Below are 21,876 nucleotides of genomic sequence, written 5' to 3'. Positions count from 1 at the left end.
GGCCTGGGTTTTGCAGGCGGCTGCAGCTTTTTTCTCTTTTTTGGTTTAGCCAAATTAGTAGCACAACTGGTCATCATAGCTTGGCCAAAATGACCACATGGGACAAAAGGGTGGTTTGGGGGGTCTAATTTAGTCCCATGGGCAGGAGGATCCCCACTACTGTTTATGGCAGTGGTGTCCAAACTTTTTTCTAAGAGGGCCAGATTTGATGTAATGAACATCCGTGTTGGCCGAACAAAGGGCCGACCAAAGTTGTTGAGCTTTACTTATGATTTTACCCCAAAGTTGTTGAACTTTTTTTAGGATTGGAGTTGTTGAACTTCTTTTGGATTGAAGTTGAAGATTTTACCCTAGGAAATAAACCGCCACAGGGGCCATATTAAACCGACCGGCAGGCCGGATTAGGCCCCTGAAGCGGACTTTGGACATGCCTGGTTTATGGAGTCATAATCAAGATTGAACACCTATTGTGTCCAGAGTATTAGCATCTCATCTGAATTGAAAATGCTAACAAAGATGCTACTCTAAATGAGGGGGTGGTGGCTATTATTATTCTCTTAATCCAGCTTTTCTGTTAAGACAACCAAAGAAACATCCAAGAGAACAAAATACAAATAAACAAAACACATCGTTTCAAAACATCATTACACACACAACACTAGAATGGCAGCACTAAACCATCAGTAAAAATGCAATGGTTTAAAAAGAGCAGACCATAAAAAGTTCTGAAAATAGCAGGTGAATGAAACACTTGGTTGGGGGGAAATGGTCTTCATAAGCCGTATAAAAACAAAAAGTGAACCATTTGCAACTTTCCATTTTGCACTGCCTACCAAGGATGCAAATGCACCACAGAATTTTGCAAGTTACCTTTCATTACACCAGAGGTATGGTGCTGGTGGCCTTCCTGAAATTGTTGAGACTCTACCTCCTATCAGCCCCCGAGCGCCTAGCCAAATAGCAAAGGATGATGGGATTTGTAGTTCAGGAAAAATCAAAAGGCCACAGCTTCCCTATCCCTGCATTACACACAATAAAAGCTTAAAATACAGGTGAGATTGTGCTTAGAAGATCTGCACGTACCTTGAGGTGTGACGTCGTGCTTTTCCGCAGAAACTGACTTCATGTCCATTGTCACTTTATGCAACAGCTCAGTTACTTGAACCTGCTTCATAAAGTCTTGCAGCATGGCTTTCCCACAGCCTCTCAGATAAGCTTCCAGGATCACAGCAAACCTTTGCTGATAGTGCATGGACTGCGCAATCTCGCTTCTCAAAAACCAAAACAAAAAGTGTCCTATTCTTTTGTTCTATTGAGTGGGAGGAAGAGAACGTATTAAAAGATGAGATTATCTTCTCAATTAAAAAGTCTTAATTCTGGCGGTATTTGTACATTTCATTTTCTTGAAGGAGTTTAGAATACTTACCCTTAAGCCTCGTTTTAGAAGAAATCGGGCTAATGCACTGTCATGATAAGGCTCAAATTTCACAGCCTGAAAAACAGATAACAAAAGTAAGTGGAGATTGATTTCATTTAATTTCTGTGCAGTATGTGAGACAAAGACATCTTTTCTTTCCAGTTCCAGTTTTTTTGGTCTACATACCATTAATGTCAAATACAATGTAAGATTATTAAGGTGACCGTAACCAGGGGTGGGGTGCACATCAGGATAGAATACACACACATACAATTTGTTTATGGGTTTGATTATGCTTTGATTTTTAAAGACACAATCAGAAAGTTAAACATGCAGACCATTTTGACTCAGAATCCATCGTCCCTTTACTAAGTGTGGCAAGACAGAACAAGAGCAGATAAAAATATGAAAGTAAAACGACCACTTCTTAAAGCTCTAGCAAAGCTACAGCTTAGTAGCTTGTCAACAACTAACATCCTGGAAATGCCAGAGCAAATAATGATGTTCTAGTTGCTTTCAGCCAAGATGCCCTACACCTGAACTGTGGGACAGAGAAAAGCACGTTTGCAGGGCACCACCACCAGTCAGCTGGTTGACAAAGCACTGGGCAAGGCAGTGCTTTGAAAGGGGCAGGCAAAAATAAAAAATCACCTGGTGTCAATGTGTCTTCAGGTGATTGACAGGTCCAGCTCCACCCCCTGTCAAATTTGTCCCATGAGCTGTGGGGGGAGCTAATCATAGCATTGTAGAGCTGGAAGGGCCCCCTATGGTCATCTAGTCCAACCCCTTGCTATGCAGGAATCTCAGCTAAAGTATCCATGACAGAGGGCCATCCAACCTTTGCTTTAAAACCTCCAAGGAAGGCCAGTCCACAACCTCCTGAGGCAGTTCATTCCACAGTCAAACAGCTCTTACTGTCAGAAAGTTCTTCCTGACATTTAGTCAGAATCTCCCTTCTTGTGACTTGAAGCCTTTGGTTCGAGAGCAGCTTGCTCCATCTTCCATGGGACAGCCCTTCAGATAATCAAAGTTAGCTATCATATCTCCTTTTAGCCTCCTCTTTTCTAGGCTAAAGATACCCAACTCCCTCAAATATTCTTCTCCAAGGTTAGTTTCTAGATCCTTGATCATCTTGGTTGCCCTCCTTTGCACACGTTCCCGCTTGTCAACATCTTTCTTAAATTGTGGCACCCAGAACTGGACACAGTATTCCATGTGTGGTCTGACAAACGCAAAATAAAGTGGTACTATTACTTCCCTTGATCTGGACACTATACAGTACCTCTCATGATGACTCATGTTAAGCTTGTGATCCACTAAGACCCCTAGATCCTTTTCACATATACTACTAGTCAGCCAGGTGTCACACATCCTATATTCTGCCTAAGTGCAGAACCTTACATTTGTCCCTATTGAATTTCATTTTGTTAGTTTAGGTCCAAGTCTCTGTTAAGGTCATACTGAATTCCGATTCTGTCTTCTGCAGCATTAGCTACCCCTTCCCAGTTTGGTGTCATCTGCAAATTTAATTAGCATCTCCTCAATTCATTCATTCAAGTCGTTTATAAAGACGTTGAACAACAACAGGCCCAGGACAACCGTGCAGTGCCCCCCTTTTCACTTTTTTCCAGGATGAGGAGGAAGCATTAATGAGTACTCTTTGGGTTCAGTCAGTCAACTAGCTACAAATCCAACTAACAGTTATCTCATTAAACTCACATTTAACCAGCTTTCTCACAAGAATATCATGGGGGACTTTGTCAAAAGCCTTATTGAAATCAAGATACACTATGTCCACAGCATTCCCCTGATCCACCAAGCTTGTAACTCCATCAAAAAAAGAAATGACATTCTTCTGGCTTGACTCTCCCTTTTTATCACAATTGATGAGAAATTGATGAGTTCCCCGATCCTGCTGTTTTGATTGATGGATTGTTGTCTTGGTTTGGTAAATTTGGATGTGTTTTTATCCTACTGCATTTCGATCTGTTGTTCACCACTGTGGAGGTCCTATTGAATTTAACAGGCTTTACTCCCAGGTAAATGGGGTTAGGATTGCAGCCTAAATGAAATACTTGGGAGGGGGGTGTTAGACAGGATTGTGTCAAAAGTAGAATTCTCACCAAATTCAAAAGCATTTTCATCATTTTTTTATGATCGAGAAACTTCATTTGCCAATAAAAGTTACAAGACCACGTGATATGAGCAATTGCAGGGATTATTCTACTTCTCACTGCAATGCCACTCCTCAGCATTCTGCCTTTTATAATAGGAGAGTAAAGAGCCACTTGGTCCATCAATTTCATAATCTCCCAAGCCCTGATAATAGACAAATTCATGTGACTACTTTTTGAGGATAATAAACTAACACAAAATTACTTTTCTCCACAGGGTTCTTGTGTTAAAAGAACCTTGCAAACGTGTGCAAGTCAGGAAGCTGCTGTGTTCTGAAACACATTTCATTTTAAGATGTAACATGCAATTTTACCACACTGGGGCATTTTCACCAAGGGTACATTTGTCAGCTGACAAGAGGAATTGTAATTTTTCAGCGCAACACAGGCTACTTTGACCTAAACACAAGCTAGCATTTCCCTCCTTTAAATTATGCCCTTGGGAATTATTAAAACAACTGATATACTTCCTTTCATTTCAAGAAGATATACCAAAATGGTTGACATACAAAGAAAAGCCGGCAGCAAAACAAGAATCCTATAGGGGATGGAGGTATACAAAAGCACATTGGTTGGTTAGAATGCTGTTCTACTACTCTTACACAAGCAAAGATTCTGTGGTTAAAAAGAGAACTTTGGATATATTGACTACTCCATACATTTATGCTGAGCAATGGATAGCTGCAAAATTAATTAGAAACTTGCACTTCTGAATGGACACAACAGACATAAGTCATATCACTTAGTACTGGAGAACCTCAAGTCCAGGAGTCAACCTGAGCATTTTTGCCTGGATGAAATGTGTCACGGAACCCAGATAATGCTTTTTGCTTACCAGGACTGAGGACAGAGTGTGCATGGAAATTAGCCTGCATAGAGGAGAAATTTACATTAACTGCTCCACCCACTTTTGTTTCTGGCCCCACCCACCCTTGGCATGTCCCCCCTGGAAGGCTGTTCAGAACAGAATGTGCACCTCAAGCTGAAAAAGATTCCTCATTCCAACTGAGTGGGACCTGAAAGGCAATATGATCAGTTCACATATTCAGGTGCACCAGGCAATAGATGTATGCCCATCATGCTGCCCAAAGCTTTTCATGTTCCCTTAAAAAGAAAAGAAAAAATGGAATGAATATCCATCATACCTGAACTAGCTGCAAGAGATAATGAAGAACATCATCATCTTCTAAACCCTCCAGTTTTTGCACCGCCATTGCTCTCACGTTTTCATCGGAAAAGTTGCAGTCTAGAAGTTGCATTGTCAATCCAACATCCAAGGTGCTTTGATCCCAAGCATCTCTCTTGGATAATAATTGGTATGTTTCAGCTACTATTTCTTGCTGTCCCCATTTCACAGAGCTAAGCAGCTTAGGGTATGCCTTTGGGTGCTTTATACTTTCATATCGGAAATGCCACAGTAACTCTTTGTCTTCAGGGGTAAGTGGATTAAGCAGGTCAGTGGCTATGATCTCTTCAAGCTGTTTGCGCAGTTGGTTGGGCATTTCAGCTCTGGCCCTGTCCGCTTGTGGATCAGATGCTATCTTGTGCTTGGGCAAGGCTATGGGGTGGCAGTATTTGTCCAGGACAATGGAGACAGCCATGGAATTGTCTTTATCTGGATTTGTGGCTGAAGTAAGCTTATCAGCATTTATACTTCCCTGCTCTTCCCCTTTGCCTGGAAATTTCCACATATGAAGCACGTAGTCACCAGTCCGGAGCAGGGACCGGTGGTCTATCAACAAAATGTTTACATAATAGAGAAGCTGGGTTTTGCATTTAGCGTCAGAACTTGGGGAATCATGCAAATGGAGGTTAGCCTTTGCAGACGAAGCTGGTGCTTTGCCACAATATACCTGCAGGGTCAGAAGTGCCCCTTTGGGCAAGTCTTTGATCTTGATATCAAACTCAAGCCAAGTATTCCACAGGACTTCTTCAGTAAATGGTTTAGCTGTAGTTCTTTTCTGTGAAAGGAGCTGCTGGCCATGTTGAATATTAGCCTCAACAAATACAGTAAGGTCTGTGTTTCTTGGAAGCACAGGGATATCAATGCCAATTATTTTGACCCTGAATTTCCTGTTGCAATCCCACAATGATATAGTGAATACTCTCTCATGATCCTTGCCATCTATTGTCAGCTGTTCATGGTATCCTGACACTCCAGTGCAGTCGTCCACTAAGGGCCACTCCTCTTTTTGCACCTCATCCTGGTTTGGGTCAGGTGGCTCATCCAGGACCAGGTGAATTTCATCCTCATTCTTGAGGCACTGCCTTATCCAGTGGAAGTTTTTGAGAGGTGTGTCTCCTACAATATACTCATCCCTGCCACTCACCCTCAGAACAAAGTTCAGCTCACTGTAATCTTCAGGAATATTCATCAAAGATTTCTTCTTTGCCATTTTGGTGAAAAAACTCTGAAGGATGAGATCTGGACTGTCATCAATAGGTACTTTAATCTTTTGGCTAGTTGTTCCTCTGTGTATATTTATTAAAATATTATTATTGACAATTTTACTAAGCAAGTAGTCTGGGAGTGGTTTGGATGTAATCCAAGGGTGCATTGAATACAATTTTGGATCTCTGCAGGTTACTTCAATTGTCCGTGGAGTGACTAGCCTGCGTCGAGCAAATTCCAGCTCGTCATCGTGAACATTACTGACATCAGTAACATCATAGCCAATCAAATAATTGAGTTGCTTTTGAAACTTCTGAACGTCCTCTGTGGGCTTCTGCTTTTGGATCACATGAATTTTGCCCACTTTCTTCTGTAGCACTTTCCAATACAATATACAGTCAAGTGTCTGTATTATTTGATGTTTGTCGTAAATTTCATACCACTGTCCCTTCTTTTGGTACTGAAGAACAAATTGATCTGGAGTGAATTTATGGTAGAAATCCGAGGTCTGATTCCTCTCTATTGCTCGCATCCAAACTTGTGCTTTCATCTGCTCTACTGTACAGTTGCTGGCTATATCTATTAGCATGTTGCTTGTAGGGAGAATGAACTCAATGGATATCAATTCAGTTGAAGACAAGTTGCTTGCTGTGGAGTGTGGCTTCATCCTTCTCCTTCTTCGTTTGTTGTCGTCTCTCATAACAACAGGTTGTTCACTGCTCACCAACTCCATACCACAGGAAGACTAGGAACACAAGAGAAAAGAGCAGGTCATTTTTAGTCTTTTGTTATCAGCATAAAAAGGTAAGGTTAAAGGGACCCCTGACCTTAAGTCCAGTCGTGACCGACTCTGGGGTTGCGGCACTCATCTCACTTTATTGGCCAAGGGAGCTGGTGTACAGCTTCCGGGTCATGTGGCCAGCATGACTAAGCCGCTTCTGGCGAACCAGAGCAGTGCATGGAAACACCGTTTACCTTCTCGCCGGAGCGGTACCTATTTATCTACTTGCACTTTGACGTGCTTTCGAACTGCTAGGTGGGCAGGAGCAGGGACCGAGCAACGGGAGCTCACTCCGTCGCGGGGATTCGAACTGCCGACCTTCTGATGGGCAAGTCCTAGGCTCTGTGGTTTAACCCACAGCGCCACCCGTGTCCCGTTATCAACATAAAAAGGTAAAGGTACCCCTGCCCATACGGGCCAGTCGTGTCCGACTCTAGGGTTGTGCGCCCATCTCACTTAAGAGGCCGGGGGCCAGCGCTGTCCAGAGACACTTCTGGGTCACGTGGCCAGCGTGACGAAGCTGCTCTGGCGAGCCAGCACCAGTGCAGCACACGGAAACGCCGTTTACCTTCCTGCTATAAAGCGGTACCTATTTATCTACTTGCACTAAGGGGTGCTTTCGAACTGCTAGGTGGGCAGGAGCTAGGACCGAAAGACGGGAGCTCACCCCGCCGCGGGGATTCGAACCGCCGACCATGCGATCGGCAAGCCCTAGGCGCTCAGGTTTTACCCACAGCGCCACCCGCGTCCCCTGTTATCAGCATAGTTCTGCTTAATTTTCAGTTAATTTTTTTCTGCTGCATTTTCATTGAATTCAATCATCACCATCAGGTTTACATAAATGACAGCAGACACGAGCCAGCCAAAGTTAAAGCATTTTTAAGTCCCTTTGAGTTCCTTCAATAGTATTTAAAACAGCTTAACTTCAGGAAAAATTGGATGCAACCCAGCCAAAAAGGCTGGATAGAATGGGTTGTATCCGCACTAATCACAAGTGGAGTTCCACTAATGGATTTCTCCTCTTAGCAGCAGAGGACACAACTCTTCTTGATTTCATCTTCCCCTGCAGCCACCCCATGCCCTTCGGAAAGCATATCAGAGGGTGGGGTACCATATGGCATAGGGTGGGAGTAGTACAAGGTGGGGCGGGGGCTAGCCAGGTTTTCTGCCCCAGATGAAGACTCCAGAGAGGTGCCCTTGAGGTTCCCAGCCTGTGTGTGTATGCGAATGTGCATGGGGAGTGCCAAACTGGGTCTTTGTTTTGCCCCCTGGTGAAAGGGGCAGCTGAAAGGGAGCCTCTACTGAAGTCCCATTCTTTTTTGGACCAATGCCCCCTATCCTATGAAATTTCCTATGAAAACCATTATTCCAAACAGCAGTTTGAACACCCTCCCCCCAAGGAAAGATAATAACCCAATAAAATTCAAACAGTAAACATTAATTTTACATTTATTGAAAATCCAGTGGAATTTTATATTTATTTTATCCAACAAAATTGAATTTAATCCATTGAAACCAGCTCTTCAAAGTCTGATAGTCATTTTTACTTACAGCACACACACACACTTGCTTCCTAGTGCCTGGTAATCCCACTGCCCCCCACCTACTTTGGAAACCACTGATCTACTGGATCAGAATCCCTTCTGTCAATGAAAGGAGCTCTTCAGTTTGCAGAAGGGCATGTCTAGATCCAACTCAAAGTAGGGTTTTTATATATAATCTATTGCCTCATAACGGCAGCAGATGACATATAGAAAAGCTTTCAGATTGTACCACAACACTATACTGATCTTCAAACTTCAGATTTGAGTCTGTGAACCCTAAACCTCAAGGTTAAAGAGATTCTTTCTTGGTTGAGTGAATGCTTTCTATTTCATTTATATCATCAACAAACTCATATGTAGGCTTCTAAGCCATTTGCAAAGTATAAATGCAAGTTACAGAAACATTTAAATTGTTAAAATATACAGTAAAGCAAACTCATTAACAACACCACACAGCGACTAAAACAGAAATTCCAGATCAAGGGAAAGACTGTGTAAACAACGGAAGAACAGGATACTCATCCAGATATTGACCAGGCCAAAACCTGCTTAGCTTCAGGAATAGAACTTCATCTTGGAACCATTTTCTCTGCTATTCAGCAGCTTCAGTTATCATTTTTTTTTAAAAAATTAGACTTTCTGCTTGGTTGGTTCTTAAATAAAACACAGTCAGCACTCAAAAAAGCACCCAAAAATGCCCATTATAATAACGTTAAATTATAAGTCGCATGCCATTCACTCAAATAATGTTTGCTAGGCTATTGTGATAATTACCCAAAGTTAAAAAAAAATAAATCCCCAGGGTTTGGTTGTGCTCAGCCACACAGTTTTTATTCTGGCTCCTAAAATACTAAAGCTGAAGCCTGGGAACTCAAAATATTTTTACAGCCCTGCATAAGAGATGTTAATATTCTTTCCCATCCCATCAACACCACAATTTATGTCAGTTTTCTTTAATAGGAAATTAAGCACAACCTTTCCAAATATTTAAGTTGGCAACCTTTCCTAGATATGCTAAAACCCTAGAAGCACTCTTGAATTATCAGCCTCGTGTTCCTGGATAACAATAATATTTAACAATGCCTTTACTCACTAATTGAATCAGTATGCAGATCAGAAAGTATGTACTTAATAATTTAGCTGTCCCATGTATATCTCTCTATATTGACTACATTTACAATAAAACACAAGAATTGTCAAAACAGTAACACAGCTTGTAAAAGAGAGGTAAAAAGACTCCACAGAAGATCAAAATGCACAGGCAAGAGGGTTTTAAAACAACAACAACAATGTTAAGATCAGACCTAAAACCATCTCGTCCAGTATATTATTTTCAAGGAGCAGCCACAAGCAGAGAAGGCTGGATTCCCCCCCCCCCCCCGTTTGTCTCAAGTACATTCTGTCTTTCACCTTATCTGCTAATGTCCTTACTGTTTCAATTCTGCTGCATCCAATGAAATGAAAGTTAACCAACCTAGACTATCCCTGGTTTAGTTTCCCCTTCTTATATAGAACTGTGTTGCTCAACAATAGCATTTTTTTCAGAAAGGATTATAAATGCACAAACCTACCTGTCGGTAACCCCTTCCCCGACTTTAACTCCCCAGAAAGCTTTCAAAAGGAAGATGGGAACACAACCAACCCAAATTGGGATGGCATAAATTGCTGAACAGCATTCTTAGTTTTCTAAGAGCCAGCTGATAGGAAACACCATTTTAAAACACGGACGCAACATTTAACAAAACATTACCCCCAATTGCAAAGCAGAAACTGAGCTCCTGGAAAAGACTCATCTGTACAGATTTTAAGTCTGGCTGCTTTAAAATGACAATCATTCACAACATGAAGAGTAGTTTGTGTAGGCTGTTCCGCTTTTCTTGTTTGTCTTCATAAGCAGATGCAAAGGAAGTGCTCTAGTAACCAGGAAGGAAGCTTTAACCCACTTGGTTATAAAGAGGATTGCAATATATATATATATTTGATGCTTTTCCTGTTACGAGCAGTCAAATACATGCTTACCGTAATAGCAACTTTCAAAAGAGGAACCGGTTTTTCACGCATACATGTGGAGACATATGCTAAAAGTTGCCCAAAAGAATAAATAGGAAATGAATTAATTCAGCATAAAGGAAAACAGCAGACTGTGAATCATATTTGGTAATAAACTATTCTAAGTTTAGTGGATCACCAACTGCACCATGCCTCCTTGGGAGGCACAGAACACTTGGAGTGGATTCTATGAAGTTCCAGGGAGGGATTCGACTCTGAGGCAGGTGCAGCCTTCTTCCCAACAGTCACCAAGATTTAGCTGGGTTAAATGCCCCCTGACAGAGAGTCCTCCGTGATCCATGTTGGATCTAGAAGTCTGTCCCATCCCAATACATTTTGCAGAGTGCATCTGCTTTGTACTAATGGCACTTCCCTATGTGTGATTTGGGAGGGATCAGAGATACTCTGTCCTACTCTTTTTCTAATGCCAATGTTGGATTCATGAGCCCACCCATAGATCCTTGCACATAGCAGCAGGCTGAATGCACACAACATGCTTATGTGTAGAACAAATTATTGCTACTGGGTTGGGGAAGCTAGATGTTAAATCAAGCTTAGAAGGGTGGGACCGAGCTCAAAAAGTCTGAGAAACACTGGCCTGCTAGTAACTTGTTAATAATAACTATCAGTACAGTGGTACAGTACCTCGGTTTACGAACTTAATCCATTCCAGAAGTCCGTTCTTAAACCAAAACCATTCTTAAACTGAGGCGTGCTTTCCTGCCGCCGGTGCCCTTCCGCCGTTCGGATTCTGTTCTTAGACCGAGGTAAAGTTCTCAAACCAAGACACTATTTCTGGTTTTGCAGAGTTTGTTAACCAATTCTTCTTAAACCGGACTCTTCTTAATCCAAGGTACTACTGTAATTGGATAAACACACACCATGTTGCTTAAGCTGTAAAACTGTCTGGTTCAGATCTAACACTAGATGTGTTTTTAATCTCCTGTTGGAAGCCACCCAGAGTGGCTGGGGAGACCCAGCCAGATGGGCAGGGTAAAAGTAATATTATTATTATTATTATTATTATTATTATTATTATTATTATACTAAACCAAAGCTGAGCATCACATTAATGAGCCTCAGCAAGCCTAACTGAAGTACATGCTCCTATCCCACACTGCTACTTATGCCCGAGCCAGGAATTCTGGTTTAAAACAAGCAATGGTTAGTTGCTAAACAAGCCTGCTTGATTACCCATCCCTTTATGGCATGAAGCTGGCTTGGCTAGCAACTACTGTAACCACTGTTTGTTGCTAACCAGGACTCACTACACCCAGATTATTTGAAACTAAAAGCAAGCATGGCTCAGGGAGAGAGGAGCATGCAAGCCACTAGGGCTACATACAAACCATACATTTAAAGTACCGGTACATCTGCCCCACCCTCTTCCCAAAAAGAATCCTGGGAACGATAGTTTATCCTTCACAAAGCTACAGTTCCCAGGATTCCTTTAAGAAGCAATGTGCTTTAAATCTATGGTGCGTATGCAGCCTAAGTCATCCAAATAGTGTGGATGGTTTAGTGTTATATGAACCAGTATTTCCTCTTTTAAGCAAGCAATCTAAGGAAGTCAACAAATGAAGGAACTGGGCTTGTTTTTGATATATGTTATTAGTAACAGAAGCGATGCAGAGCACCAAGATCATTGGAATAGAGCAAGCATCTACAGACTACTGCTCTGGGAAATAAAAATGGAGGGAAGGTTTCGGGGCCTGCAAGAATACAGATGGTACACACCATCAATTGATGAGAAGATCTGCAGTCTTTTAATAAAACGATTACAGGTTCCAGACATGTGCTTTTTGATTGATGGGTACTAGTCTAGACCAAGACAGCTAGTCACCCACAATGACATGTACTGGGTTTTTGGTTATTCCCACCCAAATCTGAGTGCCCCCCCGAAATCTTGCAGAGGGCCCACTTGCAAGAAGATATTTTGCTGTCCCAAAATACTGCTGTCCTGAACTATGTAATTTGCTAATATCACTGAAACATTGTATTTTCCCAGAAGAAAAAAAGTGCTTGCTGTTAAGATGAACCCAGTCTCCTCTAATGATTTTGTCAATTTGTACCTAATTCTGTCAGAGTCAAGAATGAGCTTCGAAGCTAACAAGCTCTGCTGGGGGGGGGGGGCAATCTTTGTGGTAGAAACAATTTGCCATATTCACAGAAAGTATTTTCTTGACATAAAAACCTGCAAGGGCAACTCTGAAAGGGAACAAAGCAAAACAAAACAAAAGACAATGTGCAGTCACAGCAGTGAACTCATTTGGATCCAGCCCACTTAGCAGGCACCTGACAGCAAGGGATTTCACCCATGTTTTCTACCTTATAAGGGGTGGAGCAAGTAGCAACATCAGTAATTTAAAGCCACTTAACACCTCCCACTTCTCATTGAGCATGAACTCTGGCTGTGCCTGAAGGAGGCAAGCATGTGGTGGAAAAGAAAATGAGTAGGTGATGATTCGTTTAAAGGCTGTAACTAAAATGTTTTAAGAATTCTGGAAGCTGGTCCTTACTCTGCTTTGCACTTGGCTGTGAATGCTAAGTATCTCTTGCAATTGACAGGGATACAGAAAGATCCCGCGCTCAGCTATTAAGGCAGAACATCCATCTTCATCATATGAGTGATGCAATTGTTATCTAACCTGGGATGCTACTCTCATCACTGGTTAGCAGGTCCACACTATGCATCTGAAGCATATTCAATGCACCAAAAGGCCTGCTGGATCTCAAACACTGGAGGCTAGTCCTTTTCATCCTTGCAACCACCAAACTGCTGCACCAAGGCCAAGGAATCCTCACTGTCATAGCAATGCTTGTTTTCATCGTAAGGTGAGACAAGGCATTGACAAATCAATCAAGATACTCCATTGACAAGGGAACCTATAAACTAACATGTATTGTTTCCAGCATTACCACCCAGGGCCCAACAATCTGGCACTTAAGCTGCTTTGACTTTCAACCTGTTCATGCAATATTTGAATTGTTAAGATAATAGAACAGCGTGTAATAAAGAGAAGAGCCTAAATCATGGTTCTGGTTATATGAAACATTTGACAGTTTCACATGTGCCTGGAACAATAAGGCAGGGAATGGACGGACTTGCAACAAGCACATGGAACAAATTATTTATGTCAACATCCATCTCCCAAAAGCACTGTACAGTAATTGGAGATCCCTGGTAAAATAACTGCCTCCAATGAAAAACTAGATCTGTTCATCAAAAGAAGCTACTTTTCTCCTGCACTTCAATTCACAGGGGATCACCTTTATCAATTTCAATTTGCTTCGATTTGCTTTTTTGGTGACCTGAATCAACAGAGTCCTTGCTTCAGGGAGCCCTTGCTCTAACTCAGAACACCTTGCTAAAACCACAGTTTGACTTAGGCAAGAAAAAGCACCTGCAAGGCACCTGTTTGAGTTGTGATAGCTTATACAGAGCCCTATCATTAATGAAGTTAGTATTGAACACTGGTAAGTGTGACAGACTGACCAAGGAGGAAACTGGTCTTCATTTGTAGAAATGAATGTTAAAGCACACAAATAACTTTGAATATGTTACTGCTCATTTGAATTTTTTTATTACTAAAATATACTTCCAAAGAAACTGCGCCTGACATCTCCTAAACACCAAGCAGGAGGAGAGTTGTGTTTCAAAAAGGCATTCGCCCATGCCCTAATGTATGCCATCTCTAGCCATGCAAATACTTATACACAGTCCCTTGAATAGAGCTTTTGCTTGTGTAAAGGCATTTCCAGGAACAGGAGCTTAAACCGGAGCCTAAAAAAATGGGGCAGAGTTCGAGAAACTACAAAAGGCCTTAGAAACGCATGGCAAGAGTCTAAAACACTTTGTGCCCTTTACATTTGTAATAACTTCCAACACAAAAACACCGAACTACTCTCACAATCTATTTCTTACTCTCTTTGAGACCAGGGATAGCAGTGAAAAATTTGTGTGTTGGGGGGGGGGGTGTCTTAATCAGCAAAAAGTTTCATTTACATCTACCAAAACCTCCGTGTGTGTGTGTGTGTCTTTTTGACACAATACCTTTCCAACTATTAATTTTTAGAACATCAATTTTTTAATTATTATTTTCCCCTGAATTCCCTATTACAGCAGCAGCGCACCAGAATGAAACTACAGTAATTTTTAACACGAGACTAGCGAGAGGCCCAACCGATCATTCAACTTTCTAGCAAACTTTTCTCACTGCCGCGAGACGGAGAGACCCAACTACCCCAAAGTTAGGCGGAGAGTTTTGCCTGCCGCTTTTCCTCCTCCAGGTGAGGAGCTGGATGAGCGGCAGGTACGACTTTATGGAGGAGGAGGAGGAAGTCGCCGCCAGAGAGAACGTCGGAGCAGGGCGACGAGCACACACGCGTCCACGCATCCACACATGCACGCTGCCCTCCTCCTCCTCCCCCCGGGTTCCTCGCTCTACTTACTGAGGCCGCCAAGGGGAGAGCGAGCCCGCCTGCCTTCCGCCGCGCACGCAGGTTGCCTGCCTGCCTGAGCCCCGCAGCGAGGGCTGCGCTTGTTTACATGGCCGGCGGCCGGCTCGGTTGCCCCCGCGTCCTCTCGTTGCCCCGGCAGGGCCCTTCCCAGAAACGCCTCTGAGGAGCCTCGGCTTCCTTCAGGCCGGAGGGCGGGAGCTGCCCAGCACCTGCCCAGGCGGCGGAGGCCTCTCTCTCGCCCCCTTCCTCCCGAAAGGCGAAAGGCAGCGCGGCCTAGGAAAGGCGGGAAGAGGGTAGGCCCGAGCCAGCGCCGGGCGGCTCGTTCTGCGGGGAAAGGATCCGCCAGAAGGGAGGCCGCTGCAGGGCCCGGCCGGGGCCGCAGGAGGGTCGCGTTCACCGGCCGGAGGCGAAGGCGCGGAGAGGCCGCCCAGGGCCACGGACAAGTTCGGCAGGAGTTTTCTTCCTCACCGGCCCTCAACTGTCTGTCGCGGGGCGAAAAGCCAAGTTTGGCCCCCTGAAGAGTCCAGGGCAGAGTAAGGGCCGCCAGTCCGAGGCCCAGACGAGTTCGCGGAAGAAACGAGCTAAATAAAAATGCGAACCCGTCGGAGAGCGAGGAACGGATCCTCTCTTAAACAGAAGTTAAAAGGCAAAACGTTAGAAAGGGAAGGAATCCGTGCACAACTGAATAAAGTTATGTGAGGCCTAAATAATAATAAAAACGCATAAAAACAAACTGAAGATTCCGACTCTTCCCTAGGAAGACACAGCACTCTTTCTTAGGGAAGGTCCTCACAACTGCATTTTTATCTTGTCCACCCAATAGATAAGCTGGAAACACATAAGTTGGCCTATTCATCAGAAGTTATGCTTCTAAACTGTACAATTGTCTTAAGTTCTCTGGGCGGTTTACAATAAAAGGTTAAAACCCAAAAAAAACATAAGAGGCAAAAACAAGGCAGGTTTCAAGTTAGTGGTCTCTGCACTGCAGCCTAGAGATGCACTTCCTTGTCTCTTGAAATGGATGCAAACAAAATAATAATTAAAACTTATATGCCACCTTTTCAGCAGCCTGACCTTGTGCATGTTTAATCAGAAGTAAGCATTTCTACATTCCATTTCTTCCTCTTCTTTGACGATCACTCGTATCAAGTAAGATTGTCTTCCATAAACACGGTTTTAACAATGAGTCCGTAAGTGACCATGGAGTCCAATTCTGGATCCACACGTCCCTCCACAGTGGGGACATTGGTTTCCGGGCAGGAGTTGATCACGGTGTGGATTTGCCAAGCGTGCCTTCTTCTTGGCACATTTCTCCCTTGCATCCTGAGTTCGAGTGTCTTCAAAGCCCATGACACCTTCCATGTAACAACTTCCAGTCTAACCCGACTGATTTGGGAATAAAGCCCCTTTGAATGGGTATTCAGCCCAACCAAACACTGCCTCTTGCCTTCCATTCTACATCATAGTTGCAGGACCCCTTTAGTGGCCCTGAGGCCCTTTTAGTGGCCCTGAATCAGTAGCGCTCCACTAAATCCACCTCTAGACTTCTAACTAACTGCAAGATAATTTATTTTAGGATTGCAACCTTAGCTGCAACTAAATCTAAATGATTTCAATGAGACTTCATTCCAATTAAGGCTGCAGTCCTGTCCAAGTGCATACAGTGAGTCCCATTGAACATATATCTCCCTCCATCCATCCATATACAGTGGTACCTTGGGTTACATACGCTTCAGGTTACAGACTCCTCTAACCCAGAAATATTACCTCGGGTTAAGAACTTTGCTTCAGGATGAGAACAGAAATCGTGCTCCGGTGGCGTGGCAGCAGCAGGCGGCCCCATTAGCTAAAGTGGTGCTTCAGATTAAGAACGGACCTCAGGAACAAATTAAGTATGGTACTTAACCTGAGGTACCACTGTATTCATTTAAATAGTACAGAAAAACACTGATCCCTCAATATGCTTGTTGAGTCAGTCTATACATATCTAATCAGTAGGGGCGAGTAAAGTCTTGTGCTGTAAGTGCATTGAAAGATCGGAAAGGTTTGTGGGTTTTTTTTACATAAGTTTGAAAAAAGATTTAACTTAAGATGAAAATGACAGCTGTTGTTCAATGTTCAGCCATACTTGTGAATATTTGCTCGGTGATTAATTGTTAAGTAACCACAACTCTAATAGTGAAACTACTACAGTCAGTTGAAGTGCTGCAGGTTAGCAGCCTGCCCCATGGGGCCTTGCAAAGAAAAGGAATCCTGAGTAATTCCATCCCCCTCAATGACTGGGCAACTGGACAAATCAGTTGTAAGGTCTAAAAGGTCATTAATTCCATCAAGCTTCTGTAATAAGAGAATGTCTCAATCCCGCAATTTACGTGGGGGTTATGGGAATCACACCTAAAGCCAAAATCGCATATAATTAAAACACATTGGATTCAATGGCCAAAGTCTTTTTCCTGCTTTTTGCCCCCTTTCTTTTTATTTTATTTTTTATTTGCCAAGTGCATGAAGCTGAATGCACCCAAGTTAAATGGGCTTGCAAGTTGTGGGCTTGCTGTGTTTCTTTTTGCTCTTGGTTTTAATGTATATATGGGGAGGGGGTTGTCTGTCTGTTAGTTTATTTGTTGGTTGACAGGTCTCTTTGGATTGCCCTGGCCAAGATAAAGCAATAAGAAATTGAATGCATAATAACCTTACTGCTAGTATATTCACTGGGACACAACTGGTATATTCACTCTCAATCTCTACTAAACTCAGCTTATTTGCTGCCGAATTTGGCAGCAAACTTCAGTTTGCTTATCAGCCCACTCTTACTGTATCTAATTTACACATGAACAATAAGTATAACGTGAATAATTTAAATTTTAGCAAGTAATAGCATATCTTATTTCAGTATTACAAATACAAATGATCAGACTTTAAAAATAGATACAAAGATACAGCACAGTGGAATTTGCAAGTAAGTACAGTGGTGCCTTGGGTTAAGAACTTAATTCGTTCTGGAGGTCCGTTCTTAACCTGAAACAGTTCTTAACCTGAGATACCACTTTAGCTAATGGGGCCGCCGCCACATGATTTCTGTTCTCATCCTGAAGCAAAGTTCTTAACCCGAGGTACTATTTATGGGTTAGCGGAGTCTGTAACCTGAAGCGTCTGTAACCTGAAGCGTCTGTAACCCGAGGTACCACTGTAATTACAAGTGGGTTCTACTATAACTATACAGTGTGTGGCTTGTCATACATCAGGAAAATTCCTGACATGTCCTGGTTTTTGGTGTAAAAATGGTGTCGGGGGGATTTTGGCAAATTGGCAAAATGTCTGGGAAAACTTGGGTGTATGGGAATGTGATGGAAAAAGCAGCAGAAACAGCGGTGAAAGCTGTTATGGGAGGAGATTTCCCAAAAAAAAGCTCAATAATTTTACTTTTTGAAATATGGCAACCCTAATATATTGCAGTGTGGTATGCTTCAGTTCAGGATTCCTGTTACTTCATTACATTTCCCCTCCTATCTGGTTTTCCATTCCACACACCCCAAACAGGCCATATGAATTCCATAGGCTCAGTTCTAATTGCGGGGAAGGAAACCCTGAAAGGTGTTTTTGTTACTTCTGCAAAACTTGAGTCCCCCCCCCCCCACCTACTGATATCTCCCTCTTGTGTGTGGGTGCTGTCATTTTGGCTACGTAAGCCTAAACTGATGAAACAAAGTCTAAATGTCAGAAATAAGAGACAACATAATAACTTACTTGCGTCTCACTCTTGGGAGGTGCACATGATGTTTCCTAAACAGTATCCGATTCCAAGTAATGACTCCGCCTCGGCCTACACATATTCACAGAGGAAAATGTTTGAGGCCTCTGCCCATACATTAGAATCATAGAATCATAGAGTTGGAAGAGACCACAAGGGCCATCGAGTCCAACCCCCTGCCAAGCAGGAAACACCATCAGAGCACTCCTGACATATGGTTGTCAAGCCTCTGCTTAAAGACCTCCAAAGTAGGAGACTCCACCACACTCCTTGGCAGCAAATTCCACTGTCGAACAGCTCTTACTGTCAGGAAGTTCTTCCTAATGTTTAGGTGGAATCTTCTTTCTTGTAGTTTGGATCCATTGCTCCGTGTCCGCTTCTCTGGAGCAGCAGAAAACAACCTTTCTCCCTCCTCTATGTGACATCCTTTTATAGATTTGAACATGGCTATCATATCACCCCTTAACCTCCTCTTCTCCAGGCTAAACATGCCCAGCTCCCTTGGCCATTCAACCCATGCACACAAGAAATAGATCATAACAGTACAATATTGAGAAAAGTATAACTCCTCTGTTACCTTTTAAAGCTACAATTAATTTTAGTGCATATTGTTGTCTTATTTTATGATAGAACATATGCCTAAACATAGCAGGGGGAAAATATAGCCAAATCTCCCCCATGTTATTATAGTCTGAATTCAATCAGCTGTGTGTTGTTGTTTTTTAAAAAAACACCTGCTATTAGTTTTTTTTTTAATAATCAATTTATAATCTTACTGAGGTCATAACATGGGAGCAGGCTTCTGGTCAGTTGGCACCTCAAACTCTTACAAAACTGCAATGGATTACTTCATATTTCTGTTGCCTTTTTTATCCAGTATTAAAATTTACTAGAATGATATTCACATGCTTTCTTAGAATTTTAAATAAAAATATATCAATCCAATAGTGCTATCTAAATGCACAGATTAATGAAAGTGAAGGCCTCCGATTTGGTATTCAGATGAAGGAATTTTAATCAAAATTAGTCATGCACACAGGCAATCAATTTGCTAATATAAACCAAAGGAAGTGCAGTCAGGGTACAGTTATTTGCCCTGTATTTCTTTTGTGAGAATAATTACATGAGGCTTGTGATCAGGAACTTAAATGGGAACAATGAATTGCAAGGAATGTGGCACTGTGATTTTCATTCTGGCAAATATTTATCCATCTCAGGCTCTCTCTCTTTAAAATGCATATTTAGCTCCCTAGCAGAAACATCACATTTGATGACATTTGCTGTAATGCAGTAGGGTTGCCAATTTTGTTTTTCTAACAAGGCTCTTGACAGGCAAAAATTTCAGCTGATTTTTTCCATTAACAGACATCCAAGGCATGCAGTCCTGCCAGGGGGAAAAAGTTTTATTAATCCAGTGACGTGTAGCATCAACAATGAAGGCTTGATTTCCATTATTTTGTGTGTGTTTTTTCTAGCTTGTGCTCCTTACAATGCCAAATATATAAGTAGAGTTCCGCTAATATTATTACTAAAAACCAGAGGCAGATCTTACTCATAAAGAAACTATATGGTTTCTCTAGGGGTGTCACTTGATTAAAGAAACTGTACTGTGCAATTGTGTGCATGTCTGTGCAGAAATAAGTACCACTGAGTTAAATGGGGCTTACTCCCAGGTAAGTGTAATCCTATGCACATGTACCTGGGAGTAAGCTCCACTTAACTCAATAAGGTGTACTTCTGAGTAGATATGTATAGGACTGAACCATCAGGCTGAAAGCCTAACCGTGTCTACTTGGAAGTAAGGGACTTTGAAGTTGTATTTTGTTGGTTGATTACATTTCATACAAGTAAAAGCAATAGTTCTGAAGTCAAAAGCCTCATTTTGCTTTAAAATGGTAGACACATCTGCCTGCCTGAGAGCAAAAATCATAGAAGAGCCACTGATTTCTGTAGGAAATAAATTTGTAGGTTTTTTAAAAATCAGCTACCTGATTAATAACTAATGAAACATTGTAGCCCTAGTTTTAATGGGAACATTTGCTCTTCTTCCAAGATAGAACAGTATCTGATTTCACTATTACTCATCCATGTTAAAACCATCCTCTTAAATTGCACTTCTGCTTAATTATCATTTAAAATCGCACTTCTACCTCTTAAGTTTGATATTTTGTGTTCATAAAAGGGAGAAATCTACAATGTTGCCTGAGTAATGTAGAGCTTGCTTAACATATACTAGTTGCACAATTCCAATTTCTGAGCAGTGTGAGATTCCTGGGGGAGTTTATGGCATTCACCCAGTGTTCATGTTTCCTTTTGGGAATGAAGCACAGCAGGGAATGTGGAGTCTTTAGGATATACAGTTTATTTACACATATATACAACCTTAGCTATGATGAAGGGGTTCACGGCATCAACACCCGAAAAAGGTGTTATTTCTCCCATAGCTGCAGCCCTGGATTCCAGCAGAAAAGCAAACATTGTGCTCTTCCTCTCCACCTTTTACAGCCTGTCATCTCTTCGCCCCTAGGCCACATCACAGCCAACTCTAAAACTCTCCTTCAAACTCTGGCGTTGTCTTCTAACTAACTCATTTGTTGTCTGGGACAAACTCACTCTCTTTTTGGCTTTCCTAGACAGCATCTTAAAAAGCAGAGACATCACCTTGCCAACAAAGGTCCGTATAGTTAAAGCTATGGTTTTCCCAGTAGTGATGTATGGAAGTGAGAGCTGGACCATAAAGAAGGCTGATCGCCGAAGAATTGATGCTTTTGCATTATGGTGCTGGAGGAGACTCTTGAGAGTCCCATGGACTGCAAGAAGATCAAACCTATCCATTCTTAAGGAAAGCAGCCCTGAGTGCACACTGGAAGGACAGATCCTAAAGCTGAGGCTCCAATACTTTGGCCACCTCATGAGAAGAGAAGACTCCCTGGAAAAGACTCTGATGTTGGGAAGACTGGAGGGCACAAGGAGAAGGGGATGACAGAGGATGAGATGGTTGGACAGTGTTCTCGAAGCTACCAGCATGAGTTTGACCAAACTGCAGGAGGCAGTGGAAGACAGGAGTGCCTGGCGTGCTCTGGTCCATGGGGTCACAAAGAGTCGGACACACTAAACAACTAAACAACAACAAATGATTCATCACCTTCCTTTCATTTTCCTAATGGCCTATCAACCCTGGCCATTTTCTGCGCATGGGAGGCTGGGTTTTAGGATTATGAGTCTGGCATCCAGACCCTGAGCCCTGATTAGATGCTGACATCTACTGGAACCAGGAATTTAAGGGGAGTCTGGCAACCACAAACTCATA

General features: G+C 42.4%; 1 protein-coding gene across 3 annotated transcripts in view; it reads right to left on the bottom strand.

The window, feature by feature from the left end:
• The window catches only part of PIK3CG (phosphatidylinositol-4,5-bisphosphate 3-kinase catalytic subunit gamma), a 29,001-nt gene extending 13,228 nt beyond the window's left edge, over positions 1-15,773 (bottom strand). Inside the window, exons 1-4 of one of the 3 annotated variants that reach the window (XM_083463386.1) lie at positions 14,810-15,773; positions 4,737-6,728; positions 1,427-1,492; positions 1,084-1,309 (exon numbers count right to left, since the gene is read on the bottom strand). In XM_083463386.1, the coding sequence (XP_083319512.1) occupies positions 1,084-1,309; positions 1,427-1,492; positions 4,737-6,716 (2,272 nt within the window). In that variant the 5' untranslated portion in view covers positions 6,717-6,728; positions 14,810-15,773. Of the gene's footprint in view, positions 1-1,083; positions 1,310-1,426; positions 1,493-4,736; positions 6,729-10,058; positions 10,212-10,327; positions 10,387-14,809 lie in introns of those variants that run through there. The other 2 variants (XM_083463385.1, XM_083463387.1) reach the window with 2 other exon arrangements.
• Positions 15,774-21,876: the final 6,103 nt, after the last annotated feature.

Source organism: Podarcis liolepis (genome assembly GCF_965112155.1).
Source record: "Podarcis liolepis genome assembly, chromosome: 10".
Lineage (NCBI taxonomy): Eukaryota > Metazoa > Chordata > Lepidosauria > Squamata > Lacertidae > Podarcis > Podarcis liolepis.
This window is presented reverse-complemented; position numbering and strand designations above follow the sequence as displayed.